This window comes from Chamaea fasciata, unplaced genomic scaffold (assembly GCF_029207755.1).
Source record: "Chamaea fasciata isolate MVZ Bird 193981 ecotype frontalis unplaced genomic scaffold, bChaFas1.0.hap1 SCAF_3, whole genome shotgun sequence".
NCBI lineage: Eukaryota > Metazoa > Chordata > Aves > Passeriformes > Sylviidae > Chamaea > Chamaea fasciata.
The window spans coordinates 8,299,469-8,318,290 of NW_027094088.1; the positions used below are offsets into that span (position 1 = coordinate 8,299,469).

Below are 18,822 nucleotides of genomic sequence, written 5' to 3' on the forward strand. Positions count from 1 at the left end.
CAGGCTTAAAGGAAAATGAAAATAACCTTTTCTTATAGCAGCATTGCCAAATTGCAGTTATGGACTGTGAAGTACTACTCCAAATCAACTGGAGTAAACAGAGGGAAGAATTCGGAGGAGGAATTTGTATCCTCATGAGTTGTGAACTTTCTAAAGTGAAAGGGAAGGTGACACTAAGACAAAGTTGGTTTGTTTGTAATCGTAAAGCAATTGAAGGAGAAACTCTGTGACTTTTAATAGCTAAAAGGCTTCTAGTTTTGGAAAGATGTTTCAGCGTTTGTTCTGTACAATTATTTTGGTTCATGTTATTTGATGTGATCAGAAATGATTTTGTCCTGAGACTTTTCCTGTTCAGGCTACTGCAAACTGGTTTCTTCTCATTGCTCGAGCCACTTGATCAGTGATGCTGAAGATGAGTTACGTAAATCCCATTCTGCTGAGTTTTGTTGGGAGTTACAGACTGCTGATGTGTGTTTACCAAGATGCTTCTCTTTGTATAGAGTGAAATCTTCTGTTGGATCAGTACTTGGAATCATATCCATAAGGCCACGAGGCTCCAGCATTGTAGAGTGGATTAGTCAGTGGATAACTTCGAGGAAAATGAAGAAAGCAAGAAAGGAAAAGAAGAGCATCCCTTGCTTCATGTTCAAAAGACACTTGATCAGCATAGAGCTTGAAGTCATCATGTTTCCCATGTAGGAAATCTTCCTGTTTGCTGATTCTTTTGATGAGTTTGCTGCTATATTGCTTTCCCTTCATAAGGGTAGTTTTCAGGTCACCCAAGTCCCAAGCAATTCCTGACCTAAATCCAGGACAATGTGCTTTAGGCTGTCGGGGATGCTGTTGGTGTTGGTTCTTCTCCCAGAGCAGCTCTTGGAGCTGTCCTTGGCTGCAGAGTGTTGTGGGGCGCTGTGGGTGCTCGGGCTCTGTCGCTCTGGGGCTCAGGGGGCAGGATCTTGGGGGGCAGACCTGGCTCCATTTCCCTTGGCCTGCCTTGGAGGGGATGCCTTGGCCTTGGGAGATTGATGGTTTTGTCTGCCATGGAGACACTTCAGGCCATTATGAGCCTCACCCATTCCTTTAATTCATAGAATTCCTTTTTGCTTCTTTTTCTTCCGTGTTATTGCTACTACAGACTTCCTTTGTTAGAGGTTTTAATTCCTTGCTGCTTGATTTCTCCATGTCACTGTAGTTTGCTTCCATCTTTCTGTGTTCAACTAACGTTGAGTCAGAAAAGCAAATCCTGGAATCGTGTTCTGTGTCCAAGTGACGAGCAGGCTATGATTTGGCATTTTAGTGATTAGGAGGGAAGATCAATGTTTACTTCTTGGTTCCTTTTATTTCATCTGTTTTCTTCTCTGAGTTTTTTTCAGGTAGCTAATAGGGATTTCTGCAGCCCAAGCTACACCTTTGTAGTTGTCTGGATGCTGGGACAATGTGAAAAAGATTCTTACCATGCTCAGGAGCAAGTGGTTGTGCTGATTACTCAGTGCTGCTTGTAGTAACAGCATGCTGCAATTAAACAGAATTGTGGCCATTTAATTTCTGTTGTTTAAGCTTATATTGAGGTGATTTCTTCTTTCATTTTGTGCAGCAAATTGTCAATTTCTCGAAAATGTGAAGAGGTGAGAAGCCATTCTTTCCACTTTGTTCCTTTCCTTGTATGGAAATTGATTTGCAGTCTGAATGCTAAACACGGACGTGCAACTGTGAGGATTTCTTAACTGTGAGGTGCTCTTAACACTTGGTAAAAATATCCAGCTTGTTGTAGATCTTCAAAGTTTTATTTCTGGACTTGTTCGGATCCAGCACGTCTGGTGGACAGTGTGCTTCCCAAGGGAACTCTGGTGCAAATGCATTGCAGTTCTGTGCATTTGTATAGAGCTGCTCATGAGATTTAGTGCTGGAACAACTGGTGGAAGAAGTTGAAAGTTGTCAAAAAAAATCCTTGTGGAAAATGCACCTATGGGAGTTGATCTTTCTTCAGGTAATTTGTGGAAGGGCTGTGAATGAGACTTGAGAAACCCATGACAATTGAGGCTCATTTCTAGATCAGCATCCCTGCAGATCATTGGTTCCCATCAGTGAGGTGAGTGGCAAAAGTTTTTTGCCTTTTCCCACACTTTCCACACATTGAAGGAGCCTCCAATTCATTGCACTGACTTCCACATGAGAGCTTTTCATCTTTGTAAGTGTGTATAGAAATAAGCTTTATGCCGTGTTCAACACTCGTTGTCTTTATTTTTCTTTTGTGCTTCTTGACTCATTTTGGAGGGGATTTGATAATTTCTAGCAGGAGTTTAACTTCATCTTCAGGAAGTGCTCAGTTGCCTATTTATTATTCTATAACATGTAATTATTAAATTCTTCATAATTTAGGTTTCGATACAAAACCCCATGGTTTTCACCAGCAGTGAAATTACTTTTAAGTGGGTGTGAACTGAAAAACTGGCACTTTTCAGAGTCATTTGCTGCCTGGAGTCTCTGTTCTTTGCAAATCTCGTCATCAGATTTCATTCTAAACTCTGTGGGCATCAACAAAACTGACAGTGCTTTCACATCTGTGCTCTGTCTGCTTGGAGAAGCTGTGAGCAGTGCTGGAAATGGACAGTGAGGTCTTTGCTAGGGAGCGCAGCTCCAGAAAAGCTGTAGAGGGGCCAGAGAATCCGTATCGGCTGAGGAATTTGGGAAATGGGCTGTGTGTGGAAGGCTTGCGTAGCACAGCTTACCCGCCCTTGTCAGACACCTGTGTTCTGGACAGGAGGTGTGTGGTGGGATTGCACTCTGGGCTCACAGGCAGCAGCTGATACAAGAGACTGAAAACTTTATTTTTCCTTCTTGGAACTGTTATGGGATAACACTAGGGAGTGTGAGCTCAAAAGCTTGATTAAAGTCAATTCTGCTTAGTTGAAGGACGGTCAGTGCAGTAAATCCTTGTCTGTATTGGCTGGTCTCTGACTTCTTTCACAGCTAACGACAAACTCTTGCTGGTTTTCTTAGGGTTGAACTACTTTTGCCTCTGAGCTACCTTTTTTCCTTAATATTTGGAGTGAAACTTGTGCCAGAGTATTTCAAGTCCTAAGTGTCAGTGCTTGATGTGCTGATGTAATATTTAGGGTAGATGCAGTCTGATCAAGCTGATCAGAAATTGAAATCAGGTTCCATCAGTGTCTTGGAGACTTGGTTGGTCTGCGCAGCAGTGCCAGTTTGAGTCTTTCCAGGGTGACTTGGCTTTGAACTCTGTGTAGCCATAGCTACAGATACTGCCCCATGTGTACTGGCTGATATGAGACCTGTAAAAACATTAGTTTATATCAAAATGGCATCTGTAAATGGATTTTCTGGTATTTTCATGGGGGATGCTTGTCATGGAACTTGACAGCTCTCCTGGATACACTTGTAAGGACCCTGTGCATCGCCTCCAGTCATCGCTTATTTCTCTTCCTTCTTTCAACTGATCAGCTTTTCAAAATTTTATAATTGCTTTAGCCAATAAATTACCTAGTTCACCATGTGTTTGAGAGAATTACTAAATACAGATTATCTGGCACAAAGGAATGCACAATTTGAGTGTGTAACTGAAAGTTGAGAGAGACAGTGGCTTCATTGCTAGCCTGCCCTTTCTCCGGATTTTATTGTCCTTTCTGAATGGGTGTTGCTTGCACCTGTGCTGATGGAAACAAATAAAGCCTTGGAGTTCAAATGCTGAGCGAGCTCTTCCTGGGCTTTCAATGAGCTGCCCGAAGCTCCATTGAGGATAATGACCCACTGCCCATTTACCTCTCATCTCCTTGTTTAAGCAGGCTTAAATATACTCGGTAAGAAATGAATTAATCATATTTGCCTCTCACAGATTTTGTCCCTGGAACCTGGAGCACAGTCATTACATGCTTTTGTTTTAAATCTACTGGTAATCTGTTGCTTCTTATGGGCCAGGGTGGCTCAGTCGTGGGCCTTTTCTTTGTGGTTGTGGGGGAAAGCTGCCGTTGTTGTCTGAAACTGATTCACAGCGTGCCAAGTAGTACAGCTGAACTAATTTGCAAAGTTCTCTCTTGAAAATAGAATGCTTCCTGGAGTAGGTATTTTAATTTTTGCATTCCTGGCTACTTTTAATTAAAACTAATAGAAAACCTCTTTAGCTTTTGGAACCTTGTTCACGCAATTAAATCTTTGTTCTACTTATTAAGCAGTTTGATAGACTGAGTTTTGTGTCTTTACCTTAAAGTAGTATTTCAGAAGAAGTTCAGAGCTGGAGCATTAGAGAAAAATTACTCAAACCCAGAGTCATTCAAGTACTGATACATTACGTTATTGAAAGGAAAGAATGCAAGTGCTCTCTTGTAAACTGAAGGCGAGCAATCCTTTATCTGAGCAGTAGTTCTGGCATTGACACTGTCAGCCCTAGCTTTGAAATTTACCTTGGGATAATTAGTGATATGCTCGGAAATGCTCAAATTATGCAGCGCTTGTCCAATCCTGCATTGATTCCTTAAGAAACTTGCAGTGGCTGTTGTCAAAATATTATGATGGGCAGCCTGACTTTCCACATCTAGTACGTGTTTTGGTGATGTCAGGCAGACTTGATTGTGGAAATACTGCCTAAATTGAGCTGGGGTTTTTTGTTTTGTTTTGTTGGGTTTTTTCTTAATTAAAAGAGGAACTATGACAACTTCAATACAAAGCAAAAAACACAGTCTTCCCAGAATTGTAACATCTTGTCTTGGAGTCAAAGACAATTCACAATATTGAGTTAAAATAGGACTCTGAAATAAGACTGATACTTTTTTTTTTTTTCCTAAACTCCAGTGAGTGGCACAGATGCTTTGAAATTGCTTTGTGGTTTTTTTTTCCTTAGTAATATGTAACTTGCCTTTCCCTGGAGAGGGAGGACTGCAATATCTTGGCTGCTGAGAATCCCAAGATAACAGAAGCATTAGGAGGTGCAGTGCAGAGATCCCACAGATCTTTTAGGGACTCCTCCTGTCTGACATGGAACCAGTGCTGATGAGCACTGCTGGGGCCAGGCTCAGCCCTGCTGTCCTGCCAGGCTTCCATGGAAATGCAGCAGCCTGGGCATCCCACTGGCCGGGAACAGCTTTGTGCCCTCCTGCTGTGCCATGCTGGGCCCAGGGAGCCCTCTCAGAAGCTGGGGGTGTGAAAAGGACAATGTGGAGACTCCTGGCCAGTCTTCTTGGGCCAGCAGAGCCAGAGCCAGATGCAGTTTGGCCCAGTTTATTCCATTCCCAGCCAGATATCCCACAAGCTGGTCTTCCCCATTTCCTGCTGGTGTTTGATCAAAAAGGCCATACGTGCATTACACAGTGTTTCACTGATGGGAGCTCATTCTGCTCCTTGAGCCTGTGTTGGGAGTCTCCTCTGTATCCATGCCGCTCAGTGCTGCATGGGATGCTGCTTGTTCCTCAGTCATTGGCATAACCCAGCCTGAATTAGGCATTTCACATTCCCATCTTATTCTGGCCAGATTGCCGCTGTTAGGTGTCTGTGGATTTAGTATTGGTGAACTTTGAGCTGTGGCTCACTGAGTGGGAGAAGTGAGTTTACATGGTGAAGTAACTTAGGCTTGGCTTTGAGTGCAAGGTGCAGTGCTGCTGCCAGACCTGGCCTGCCTCATGCTGCAGCACAGCTGTCCTGCATTTGAGATGCTGAATCTAGGAGTTTATTTAGTGGTTCACTAGGGTAGTTCTAGGTAGAACCAGCTCCAGTGTGCTGGGTAAATCAGGGTATCTTCTGATAATTGGCATTTGGCTGTGTTTAAGACAGTGTGGAACTGTTCCTGGAAGCAGTGGCTGTGGCCGGTTCTCTTTGAGAAGGTGGAAGTCTTAAGATGCTCTCAAGAAGGACTTTTTTTGGTTTAGGTGGACATCTGCAGCCATTCTAAAGGGGGCATTTTAACCCAAAGCAAACGTGACCTAGCATGGTGAAAACTTGAGGGTGGCATCACTCCTGCAAAGTGCCAATTCTTAAATTGCACACAGCTGCCCAGAGCCAGCTGCTGCTGTTTTGCTCCAGACTGCATTAACTTATTATGATTAAAGGAGAACAGGTGTTTGCTGGAGAAGATAGGGAGGTGGGATGAGAAGGGGAATGTAGACATGGAAAGAGAGAACTTGTTGATGTTTGCAGGGAAACAGAAGAGAAAGGCAGCAGTTACCTGAGGTCAGCTGATTTGCCCTGTTCTAGTGAAGTTGTCTTAGAAATGCTGTCTGGTTGATGAACATACCAAGGCTGACTCTGCTTTTTGTGTAACTGCTGTGCACTGGAATACTGAATTAAAACTCCTCAGGCCCTTCTGATCTCAGGGTGGCTGTGAGGAATTACTCAGGTGCTAAATAAATAACCAGATGAAACTGCTTTTTCCTTGCTCTTTTGGGTAGCTCCTGCATTTCCATTCCTAAGAACACAGTATTGCTTAGACTTGCAAACCTTTGCCAGTTTTGTTGAAGTGGCCTTTGATCAGAAGTTTGTGTCTGACACGATCACAGTTTTGGTTTTTTCTAAGGAAATGAGACTCCTAAAGTTGCTAAATCCTGTCTTTAAGCCATTATGTTGCCTTCAGAATATTTGTGTTTTAATATTTATATACTTCATAGTCAAAAAGTTGCAGGAAAGCAATCTATTTACCAAGCTGTAATATTTATTAATACAAGAAGTTTAAAGTTTGATGTAGACTTAAAATGAATTGAGGTGTGTTATGGGATGGAGATGGTTGTAGTTACCTGTAATGCTGTAGAGGTGTGATGAGTGTGATCATCAAGGTAGCATTACAGGCACTCAAGCACCTTACCCAGGCCATTATAGAATTTTATTGCAGTAGAGTTTGGGGTTACAGGTCTGGTTGTTCCTGGCATTTGAACAAGTGTTTCTAATTCCAAAGAATTAACTTTTTGTATTTCTGCAAACGTTCTGCAGCTGTGCTTCTCTTTGATTATGTGTATCTAGTCAGTATTCTGCTTTTGTGTTGTGGAGACTAAGAGGAAGAAAGAAGACTTTTTCCTCACTGAAAAGTTGTAGGGGAGGGTGGCCAGTTGAACTTCAAGCTGACAGTGTCCTATTAAAGACTTGTCAAAGATGGCTCCATAAAGGTCAGGAAGAACTCTGGTGAATCAACCTAAGGTCTTCGTGAATTCTTTATAATAAAAAAAATAATTCTAATAGGTGAAGTAGAAAGGGAATGGGAGATGCAGAATTCTGTGGATATCATCTTACATGCTGTTGATCCTAAGCAAAAGAGAACCCCTACTAATCACTGGAAACATCTCAATGCATTGAAAAAAAAAGTGCTGGTTCTCTGTGTGAGAAATGGTACTTACACAAAAAGCTATACATTTATCTATATACACATAGAGATTTCTTTCAAGATTAGTGCTATTACTCCTAATGCTGTTTTGTTTAGTGTGTGGCTCCTTTCCTCTGTTTATTCTGTATCAGTGACCAATTTCTGAGAATAATGTTCATTCTGCAAGTGATCTGGTCTTTCCCATGAGAAGCTGATATCAGATGAGGCTTGAGGGAGGAGGGGGAGGGAGCACAATCCATATGCAACTGGACCTCGTCACAGTTTGGAATACGGAGAAATTACAGTTACAGAACTTAAAGAGTATTGCATTGTTTGCTTTTGACTCTCTTATGTTGCTGAAAGGAGAGAGTGCGCTTTTAAAACTGATTATTTTTGCTTGCCATTTGATTTTGTACTTGGTATGATAAGTGACCTTTGGATATAAGATATTCCCTGCATGATGGTTGTCCTTGAGGTCTAATTACAGTGTGTTCCTCTAGCTCCCAAGTTCTTGCTAAAAATGCACTTAGGAGCTTAGCTTCCTTTGGCCACAGTTGTATTTTGAAATTGTATTGCCCTGTTCTTTGCAGTTGATTTGATTTTTCTCATCTTCTGTCGTTTTCTTAGTTTAGTCAATTTATTTACAGGAGTTTCTCTGAGTTGGGGAGCTTGTGTTTGTAGTACTGTAACACACTTTTAGCAAATCACCCTTCTGTGAAAGATTAGGTAAATCACCCAAGTTTTCATTTAGAGCGAGCCAAGTAAAACAGGAGATTGGGGAAACAGCAAGGAAATTATCTTTTTTATTTTTTTATATGAAATGTTTTAAATTTTTACTTTGACCATGGTATGTTTTGGCTTCTCATCAGCTGCTTGAATGAACAATTACACTTCAAGTCAGTCTGATTTTTTTTTAATGAATATCTGAAAACTTACACACTAGGAGATGTTAGATCAGGTTAGTTATGAGCTCAGCTTTTTGTTCTATGGTTTTACTGTTATAAAAAGATCTCTAAACCATCTTGTGACTACTCAGTGAGATGAGCCCTTGCAAGTATGTGGAAAGACCCCAATTCCTGCATTATATTGGTTGAATATATTTAGCTGGAATTAACCTGCATCCCAGTTTTCCTTCTTTCAGCTGGTTAGTTCTGTGTGCTTAAAGCCTTCAATATTCTGGTTTTTTGAGACTTTAATAGTAACCACATCTTTGCCCACAGATGAGCAATGTTGGGGTGAAGTTGCTCCACATGGGGCGGGGCAATTTTACAACTCTGCTTACTCTAAAGGCGTTTACTTCTCCCAGCTCCATGTTCCTCACACTTCCCTTCCCAGCTTCCCCTGCTCACTAAGTGCCAGCCTGAGTATTCCATGTCTTACAAAGCCAACAAGAATGTGGGTAGTTTTCAGCTGGATTGGCCAGTTGGATTTGTGCCGTTCCCACTCTGGCTCCCGGAGTTCCTGTGGGAATGCTGATGCTGCTTGAAATGCGTGGCTACGGATGCCATTGTACTGTGGGCTTGAACTGGGCTGTATTGATGGTGAAATTGGATCTAGTGCAGGGTGAAGGTGTTTGCGTGCATGGGACCAAAGAGGGAAGAGGAAGGACTGGAGAGTGGAAAGGTCTAAGAGGCATTAACTGAGGAGAAAGAGTTGGAAGAGCAAATTTAAGGAAGGAGAAGAAAGTTGAGCTCAGATTTGGGGAAGGAGAGCATCTCTAACATTGCTGCCTTGCCTGTGCCTGGAGAAGGAAGCAGCCACTGCAGACATGAAGGAGCTGAGCCTTGGATTGGAGTGCCACTGCTGAGACAGAAACTTGGAGATCCTGGAATGCCTGGCTGGAAAGCTCTGGAGCACATATTATCAATTCTTATTCATGAGAGCACGCAGGCTGCCACTCTGATGAGGTTCAGAGGCTCTTGGTGGATACAAGGATAACTTAGTGCATCCTCTGGGAATCACTGTCTTGAGTGTGAAACTAGGGAGGGGTCTCATCTAACCAAATCAATTTGTAGGAAGGAGGCTTGATGCAGTAGAAGTTTTTTGAAAAGTTTGACGTGATTTTTACTGTTGAATTTTAAACAGTGAAAGTGTGAGAAAGTGAGGAGGCAGCAGATTGAGGAGGTTCTGAGGCATGGCAGGATGCTGGAGTATGGGAGAGAATAAAGGACAGGCTTTATTCTTAAGTGAATGAGTCTGGTTTAACTACTGGCCTCTTCAAGGTAGAGAACTAATTTATAAGGAGAGGCAGGCATCATCATTTGGAAGTGAAATCGTGCAGTAAGGAAGTTCTTACAGAACTGGCAGAAATCAGAAAATGCCCAGCAATGACATTGAGTGTGTTTGTTCCTATTGCTTTTCCATCTGTACTTTTTTCAATTAAAAAAAAAAAAAATCTTCCAATTGCTTCAGAACCAATTGCATCTGTACTTGGAGCTGCATGTGCCCCTAAACAGAGGTGCTGTAAATCAGGGGCATCCACAGATCTGATACTCAGAGGAACTCAAAGGCCTAAGGTTGAAATTTTGGTTGTGAGGACACAAATTAACTGAATAAGATAATTTCTGATAAGGAGCAAGAGAGAACTCGAGCTGAGGTGCAGGAGGAGAAGCCACATGTGTCACTGCCCCTTTTGGCAGTGGCACGGACTTAGCTAAGCTCCATGGAAAACTGCAGCCTCAGTGTGGTGCCTCCTGTCTTTTCAGGAATAAGCCCAACATTATTTCTAGGTACAGAAACCCAAAGGGAAATCATGTCTGTAGCTGCTGTATTAATTAGCAGTGATTAATAAAGAAGACCAGTAGAAGTTGGTCAGCCTGTGAGATGTCGAATACATAAACAGGAAAATAACAGGTTCTCCAACTTGTGCAAATACCTCCCTATTTTTTGACCTGGGGCATTAGTTTCAGTATTTCCATAACTTCTCTATTCTGTCTTCTTTACATGGCAATTGTAGCTTTTAAGGAGCCAGTTTGCTTAACTTTCAGTTCTTTATAATCTCAAAGAGGGAAATTTAGGAGTGATTGAAACTTTTGCAATGAAAAGGCTGCTCTGGCAGCTGGAGCTGCTGTCTCGCTTGTTAAAGCTGGGTGATGTGGGGATGAGGGGAGTGCTAGAAGTGTATGTGTAAGATCCTACAAGGTAAAATCAGCTTTGTTACTACTAAATTGTCAAGGTTTTTTTTGCCAAGTTAGAAGGAATTCATCTTAGTGAAACAAAGCTCACAAAATTGGGAAAACAGAGGTTTTATGAACCTTTGATGCTGGGCAGGGTTTTTTTTTGTTTTGGCTTTTTGGGGTGGTTTGTTGGTTGTTGGTTTATTTTTTTTTTTTTTTGGATACTGTCTATAGCTAAGGATCTGTCTTTTGTGGTAAGCTTGACCTAAATTGTGTGATGGAGTTCTTGGTTTCTTCAGTGCTATGCTTTGGCTTTCAGAAAGTCAACTATCATGGTAATTTGTGGTGTTTAAAGTAAAAGATGATCTTGAGCGATACCCATCTTTTAGTCTGCTTCTCCATCTTGAGCTTTGTCCAGTGTTGTGTAGAATCTTTAAAGCCTTACAGGAGTGAGACAGAAAAGTGGTTTTTAAAGTTGGATGGTATCCTGTTCAGAGGCTGCTTTTGGGATGTTTTTTTATTTGTATGTATGCATATGTATGAAAATGTGGATGTATGTGCATACGTGATGTCCTTTTTTCAAAGAAGTCGTAAGTATTTGTTCGGTGTGATTATTCTGTGAAGTGGTTTTCTTCTGAACTTTGCTTTCTGATCCATGCCCACAGACTTTCATTAGCTTTAGGTTTTGGAAACCTGTATGGATGGATCACACAGGACCTTGCAAGGCTGAGGTTGGAGAGGAGGTTGGGGCAGGGGTGCTGAAAAGCTTGCTGCTGTTCAAGAACTTTTCCCACAAAGTTCGTTTGTGAAGTGGATTTGTGAGTGTGTGTGTAATACTTGAAATTTCATGTGAAGACGAAAACTTGGATGTGTCGTAAATGCAAAGATCCACTTAAAAGGAATGCTGGCCCTGATTCGTGTAGCAATTAGGTAATTGTACTAATGTTTAGAAATTTAGGACAAGGAGGAAGCAAGAATTGTGCACTGGTAGTTGTGTGTAGCCAGGAGGCAGAATCCAGTGCCCTGGGATATAATCAAGTGCTGTGTGAGTGGAGCTGTGAACCTACTGACGGCCTTATTTGAGTGTAGAAGCATTTTTGGAAGGAAGTGGGACATTTGATAATCCCTCAGTGAAGTGTTCGGGGTTTGAACTCAGTACAGAACTGTTCTGGTTTCCTCTGTAATAAATGTGGTAAGCCTTTATCACTTTGCCAATTAGTGATTCATTATGGTTAAATGTCATGATAGATGTGTCTATATTTGAAAGCAATAATCATCAGCTCAGTCTGAAATAACCTTATACGTACACAGCGTATTGTTCTTAGTTTGATAGTTTTGTTGTGGTTTGGGTTTTGTTTGTTTGCTTGTTTTTCCCAGTCTTTATCTGATCAGGAAAAGGAAGTTGAGGTCTCACGGTCATCTCAAAATGCAGACATTTAAAAACCTGGGGGGGGGGAACAAACAGCAAAACAAAAAACCAAACCCAAGGCGTCTGGTTAATAAGTAAAGTTGTTGAAAGTTCATACTTGAAAGTGCACATCAGTCAGGAGTTCCCAGTAAAGCTTATGAGGAATATTTCATAAAAATAGGATTATTAGAAGGCTGTGTTCTCAGTCACAAACTTTACAGCAATATTCAAGAGCATTGTGCATTTTTGAGTTTTTAAGCCACTTGCATCTATCTAAACCTTTGTTAACCAAATCTACATGTTTTTGCTTCAGCAAAATATTTATTTTTCATGTTATCAAAGGTAATTTCTAATAAAAGCAGAACAATTGCACGTTAGGTTTTTTTCCTCCTAATGTGTTGATATTTTTGTTTCCTTTAGTATCAGATATTGAAGGTGGTGATACTTTGCAGCTCAGAAAGGAACATGCCCTCAAGATATTTGCTTACATCAATTCATGGACGCAAAGGTAATTTTGGATTGAGTTTGAATGCTGAGGATGCTGGATCTCAAGTGCAGTTTTCCCTTTTTAAAATACAGTAGAGTGATTAGAATTAGCAAATTATTAATGGGTAACTAAGTGATACCTGGAGAATAAAGACTGTTTTACTACTTAGAAAATAAACTTGTTACCCAGTGCATTTTGGGCAAGGCATATTTTGAATGCCTTTGGCATTCTGGGTCCTGTAATAATTGTGTAGAACGACAAACGGCTCTGTTGTGGTGACAATGTGCCTTGCTGCTTTAACATGAAATTTTGTGACCATCTTCTGCAGCGGGGCAGGGTGGGGTAAGGAGAATTTAAGAAAAGGTGACTGAATGGAACCATCATGTTAATTTTTTCTGCATGTTCTAATGCTCTGAGTCAAGGTGATGAAGGATTGCAGCCCACAGCTACTAAACGGATAAAGAAAATGCTTTGCATGTTTTTGTGTTAAATCACCTACATTATTCCTTTTAATCTAGTATTTAAATTACTGTTGTTTTGAGCTTGTTTCTTTAAAGTAATGATATCATTACATGATGCTATAATGATATATTACTTCACAGCTACTTATGTTTTTCCAGCACAAGGAAATGTGTGGATATTGCTTTTTAGAAAGAATCTACAGAGAAGATACTTGGAATTTAGTGTTCAGCAGTAGTTTTAAGACCAAACTGAATCCACTGAATCATAAGTAATATTGGGAAAAGCATAGAGAATAAATTGGAAAACATTAGTCAGGTATTTAGAAGACTCCAAAAGAAAAAAAAAAAAAATGGAATGTCACATTTTGGATACCTTTGAAAGTAGGAGACCTCTTCCTCATTTTGCCCAAAAATTACAAGCCAAGTTCGTTTTCTTCTGCCATGTGCTTTTAGACACAGAGAAGGAATTTTTAAATCAAAATACACAGCAGGCACAGAAACCAGACTCCTGACATTTCTTGACAGGTCCTATATGCCAAATTTGTCAGAGAACAATTGCAACCCAGTTTTCCAGGGCATCATCTGTTCAGAGTTTTGTTCTGTTCTACAGCTTGACAAATGCAACTTGAAGGAAAAAATAAAGATTGGATAATATTTAACTCCTTATTTTCTTCTGGTTTCCTTGTTACCTTCCATATGTGTAATGGTTTCATACTGGAAGAGCCTGGAGAACAGTCCTTAAGCTGGTTGAAGGAGAATCTAACAAAGAGGCCACAGGAAGGAGTTTTACTTGACATTTTAATTTCATGTCCTGTCTCTACTCTGCCAAATGGGCTTTTGAGAGTGCTGCTGGTTTTGGGTTTGAGGTCTTCCTTTAGAACTACTTTTTACTTCGTTGCCTGTGGTTTAAATCTCTGCTTTCCTTCAGAAGATCACTTGATGACTTGTCCCGAAGAGCACCTTTTTCTTCCAGCTGCATGTAGTGTTTCCATTTTAGTTTCCTTCTGGAAATTGTTATGTTCAAAAAAATAGCATGCTCGTTTTTTATTGATCTCCTCAGTTTTTGGTGGAGCTCTTCTTCCTGTGAGCTCCATATTCCAACAGAGGAAGACTTGGAGTTTTTGCACGTACCTCTTAGAGGAGAATTCTCCTCCAGTATGTGAGAAGTCGTCACCAGACTGTTTTCATTGTTATTGAGGATGATTTGTTGCTCTCAGTTGGGGCAGTAATTTTTAAACATAAGTGATGGACCTTTTGAATGTGATTTTCCCCCAGGATAAATGCTTGAGGATACACTGGGTTTTGCCTGCAGTCCCTTGTTGTCATTTGTTAACGTGAAAATACATTTGCAAGTAAATGACAAGAGTGTTTTTCACATGGATAAAGGCACACTCCGTTTACACAATATTAAAGGGATTTTTCTTCCTGCACAAATGGAACAAAGGGGTTTAGATGATTCAGTCACTGTATCTGTGCTGAAATTAGGGAATCCTGAATGTTACCTTTTTGTCTAACCCACTGAAAAAAATAAACATCTGTATTCAAAAAGTATGTGCTCTAAGAGCTGTAGCTCAAGGGCATGTTTGTGCTCCATCAAGAGAGGCAGCACCCTCTACCTGTCATAGCTCTGGGTTCTCTTGATTTTTTTTTTCCCCCTAAAACTTATAATTCATTAATTCCAGTCTCTAAATACTGTGTTTGCAGAAAAAAATTTAATTACTACGTACTGATTTCTTGCCCTGTCTTTTGTCTACTGATTTCTTTTCCAAGTGGTACGTGTGATTTTTGTATTATTTTAGTATCTGAGAACTCTGGTTGTGGACTGGAGTCCACTGTTCTCCCTCTGACAGGAGATGAATATCTCTGCTGCAAGACAGCTCCCAGTTTATGCAGCAGCTCGATTGTATAGTAGAGTTTGAGTCAGAAAGAGCAGAGTCCATCTCCAGAGTGTGTCACAAGCATGTAGCCTTAATTTTGTCCTCAAGTAAGTAAGGACACTGCAATGATGGCTTTCCTTTCTGTGTTCTCCAGGGTTTAAATCCTTCAACAGGAATATCCTCCACCTTTTTTGTCAGAATGAGGGACGTGCTTGTTTTGATGGAAGAAGCAACTGTTCCCAGACAATGGGTTTGGGGTACCTACCTCAGGGGTTTATGCTCCCCGAATCTATTTGACATCCATAGTTATCCTTGCCCACAATTAGAGTGATGTTAGAGCTTTTGAACTTAATGATTTAATTGATTTTTTAATCATGTTGTCAAAGGGATGGTGTAGAGTCTTCCTCTCTTGTTCTTTGCAGTTTACAGTGTATTGGTAGATAAGCTGGGGAATAATCTCTGAGCCTGCCAAGTGAAGAAAGTACTGGAGGTCCTTGAGCTGCTTTTGCCTAGATGGGTAGAGGATATCAATGTGCATGGGATCACCATCTAAATGCAGATAAAGGAAGTGAACTTAAATAGTCCATTAAAAATAAAATTACTTTGCAGCCCTGTTGATTTGAAAATAGCAATAACAAGTTCTTACACAGCTGACAAGAATGTCAGGATGATTTATTGCAGTAAAGAGCAATACAGAAAACCAGATGAGGAAATGGAGTCAGAAAACGTGACTTCTTCAGTAGCACAGTGACCTTGCCCACAAGACTTTTTTTCTGTATTTTACTTGCTGTAGCAGCTGCTAAATGATAACAGGGTAGTTTTGGTAAGCATTTGGAAATAATGGGATGTTCTCAAGGCTTAAGGAGGGTTCTGTGACTCCCACTTGCTGCTGGGTAGAGTCTGTTTCATTTGGATTTCCTTTATTTTATGATTCTGTCAAATAACTTGTTGTTTAAAATGTTTTCATGTGAAGAGTTCTCTCGGTTAAGTAACCACCTGATTTTAACTGTAGGAATTTTTTTTTCTGTTTTCTTACAGACAATGTTTGTGCTGTTTCAAGGAGTATAAACATCTGGAGATCTTTAACCAAGTAGTTTGTGCGCTTATTAACTTAGTGATTGCCCAAGTCCAAGCTCTGCGGGACCAGCTCTGTAAACATTGCACTATTAATATAGATTCAACATGGCCAGAGCAGAGTAATCATGCTGATGAGCCCCTGAATGTAGAAAGAGAGTCTCATGAGGAAGAAAATGGAGAACGGCAAAAACCTCTAGAGAAAAAGTTTGATTCTGCTAGAACTTGTGTCCTGAGCGAGGAGGAGCCTGCAAAGAACACGGATGCTTTTAGCTTATGGAATACTGATGAGAAGGAGAAGCTGCTGCTGTGTGTGGCAAAAATCTTTCAGATTCAGTTTCCTCTGTACACAGCTTATAAGCATAATACTCACCCCACAATAGAGGTACATCTTCTCTTTGTGTATGTCTTGAATTATTTGGTGAAAGGTTAATTGTTCTCTTTAATGAGGAGATTGTTGCTTTCACTCAGGATGGGCACTTTCAGCTCTGCTGTTGACTTCAGTAGAGCTATTCAGAGAAACTTTCTAAATGGCGCATACTGTTTCACTTTCTTTAAAATATGCTTAATTGTTATAGGAAATATATTGATAAGTGTTGGCTGGAACTGTACACTGAATTATTGTGCTGTTTAAATAACAGGTAGGCAAAAAGGGGACTGTAGTGAAGCCTTTCTTCCACAAGGTAATCCTTTAATAGTTTACCAGTTTCTTTCATTGCAGTATGTGGTTCTAGAAGCAAAGCTTCATGAACTAAACTTTGTGCAAGACCAAACTTGTTAGAGCAGCTGATTAATCAACTGGAATAACTGAGCTCTACACAGGTTGCTTTGTTCCAGGATGCTGATTTTTCTCTCTGATATTTATTATGGCTGCCATTCCTATTTTCCTCTTAAAAAAAATTTAATTCCAAAATCCTGCCATGTTTAATTCACAGTTTCTGAAATAAGTATGATGGTGGTAGCGTTTCCTAGTACAAGCAAAATGTTATTGGAATGGTTGACTTTGGATCCAACTTGTGATAGTCTAATGACAAGAGTTATTACAATATTTGTACGCAAATTAGATGTATATTTCACTATATAGGAAAAGCTTCTATCCACCAGACTTCTGAGAAGGTGTGGGGAATTAAAGTGCAGATAACCCACTCCTTTTATTTTATATTTAGAGGCCTGTGGGAGCTCACTGGAGCTTGGGTTGAAATTTGCTTTATAAAACCTAAGTCCAAAATGAGACGATGCTGGATCAGATATATTATGTAAGTTAGGGGGGTCACAACATCTGATCAGTCCTTATTGAATGAATGCTGCCCTACTGACAAGAAATGGAGTTAAAACCCCCTACACAGCAGGTATTTTAGGCGGGCTGGATTTTGGTCCTTGTTCTTCTCCAAACCATATGGGCATAAGTTAACAGAGGTACTTTCAAATGTATCTGTATAGATATAAAGTGAATTGATTTATCTTCTGCACTCCTGTGGGACAAGTACTAAGACTGGCTTCAGAGGAATGTGGAATGAACCGTTCTGGAACAGCTTTTCTGTGGACTATCACACTTGCTTCTTTTAAATTACTATTTCATGGTGGTTTTTTTTTTTTCCTCTTTGAATTTCACTTCTAAACGATCAAAAGAAAATCTCCAGGTGCCTGATGGGATTTCTTTTCCCCCTTGGTGTGCAGACTTGGAGTGATTTAGACCCAGATCTGTTGTAGGTTGCTGTACTCTGATGATGCCCATCACTCCAGACATACTAATGTATATATAATATATGTATCATCTCTTATGCATCACTTGAATTATCAAATACATTGATTAGCTATCCTAAAAACATCAAGGCAAGCTAAAAAGGAAAACCACTTTCCTGAGGTACAGGCAGGTAAGGGAATTTTTTTTCCTTTCTGCTAGGCTTTGTGTATTTACAGGGCTGGATTATGCAGGTGTGCCAGCCTGCCATGTTTGTGTACCTTTTTTTGGGGGGGGGGGGGTTATTTTGCTTTTAAAAGGTCCCAGCATCAATAATTTTTCTTTCAAACAGATGTTTTCTGTGTCTGGGGAAGCACTAGGATTCTGTTATTCTGCTGTTTTAATGTCAAAACTTTCTGCTCCCATGAGTGACTCGCTGAGGTTTAGCATTTAATTTTGGATTTCAGTCTAGAGCACATCTTAGCTGAACTGAGACAAGTTATTAGTCCCAGTAATAAGAGTTCTTCTTACTTTACATCAGGCTTGGTTTCAGTCCTCAAGAGATCGTAAAATAAAAAATCTCTGCTTTAAGTGCATTAGCTATACTTGTAAGTTAAACAGATCCCTGAGCAGCCTAAATCTGCCAAAAATTTGTTGGGAGAAGCTGGTATAGCTCTCCCTCTCCCACTGAACATTTCCTTTGCCTGGAAAAAGGGAAATTTGCTGATCCAGAACAGACTCTGACTCTTCCAGAAATTCCTTGTTTTAGATTTTTGAGGTGAACTTTCACAATTTCATGGAGTTACCACATCCACTAAAGTTTTGCTATGCCTAGAAATGGCCTCTTAGGCTGCCATTTAAGAATTTCCAGTGAACTGGCTTTCCCACGGTAACAATTAGCAGTCAAGGTTTCCCTTGTCCTTTGCTCTGCAGATGCCTCCAAGGGCTTTGTTCTTAATGGCAGCAGACAAGTCTTGAAGTCTAATCCTCTTCTCAGCTGCTTGCCAAAGCCATTTTACACCAGACTATCTGGTGGAGAAGGAAAACATTCATGTGGAAGCAGGAGGTTTTCCCTTGTTCAGGAGTTCATGAAGTTGGATGAAAACGAGCAGCAAAACGAGATTTGTTGGTAGTCAGAAAGGTGTCTCTGCGTCTAGGATCATACAGATGTATCTTTAAATGATACAAGCTAAAAATTGTTTGTGTCCCTTACAATATCTCTAAAGTGAGAGTCAAGACCACAACGGCCTGATTGGTATCCAGAAGAGCCATGTACACACCTCTCGTGAAATTTATCAACATTTTTGGTGCCCAGGGGGGCATTTGTGTCTCTTTTTCATCCTAAACAAAATTAACTCAAAATATTTTTAAAAATATGATCGGTTTTTTTGAGAAATGTTCATACTTTGAAATGAATCCTT

At 40.4% G+C, this 18,822-nt stretch overlaps 1 protein-coding gene across 8 annotated transcripts in view; it reads left to right on the top strand.

Moving 5' to 3' along the window:
• USP34 (ubiquitin specific peptidase 34) overlaps positions 1-18,822 on the top strand; it is a 110,886-nt gene that overhangs the window by 5,286 nt on the left and 86,778 nt on the right. For all 8 annotated transcript variants that reach the window (XM_066177867.1, XM_066177871.1, XM_066177870.1 and 5 more), the window contains exons 2-3: positions 12,242-12,329; positions 15,685-16,105. In XM_066177867.1, the coding sequence (XP_066033964.1) occupies positions 12,242-12,329; positions 15,685-16,105 (509 nt within the window). The remainder of the gene's footprint in view (positions 1-12,241; positions 12,330-15,684; positions 16,106-18,822) is intronic.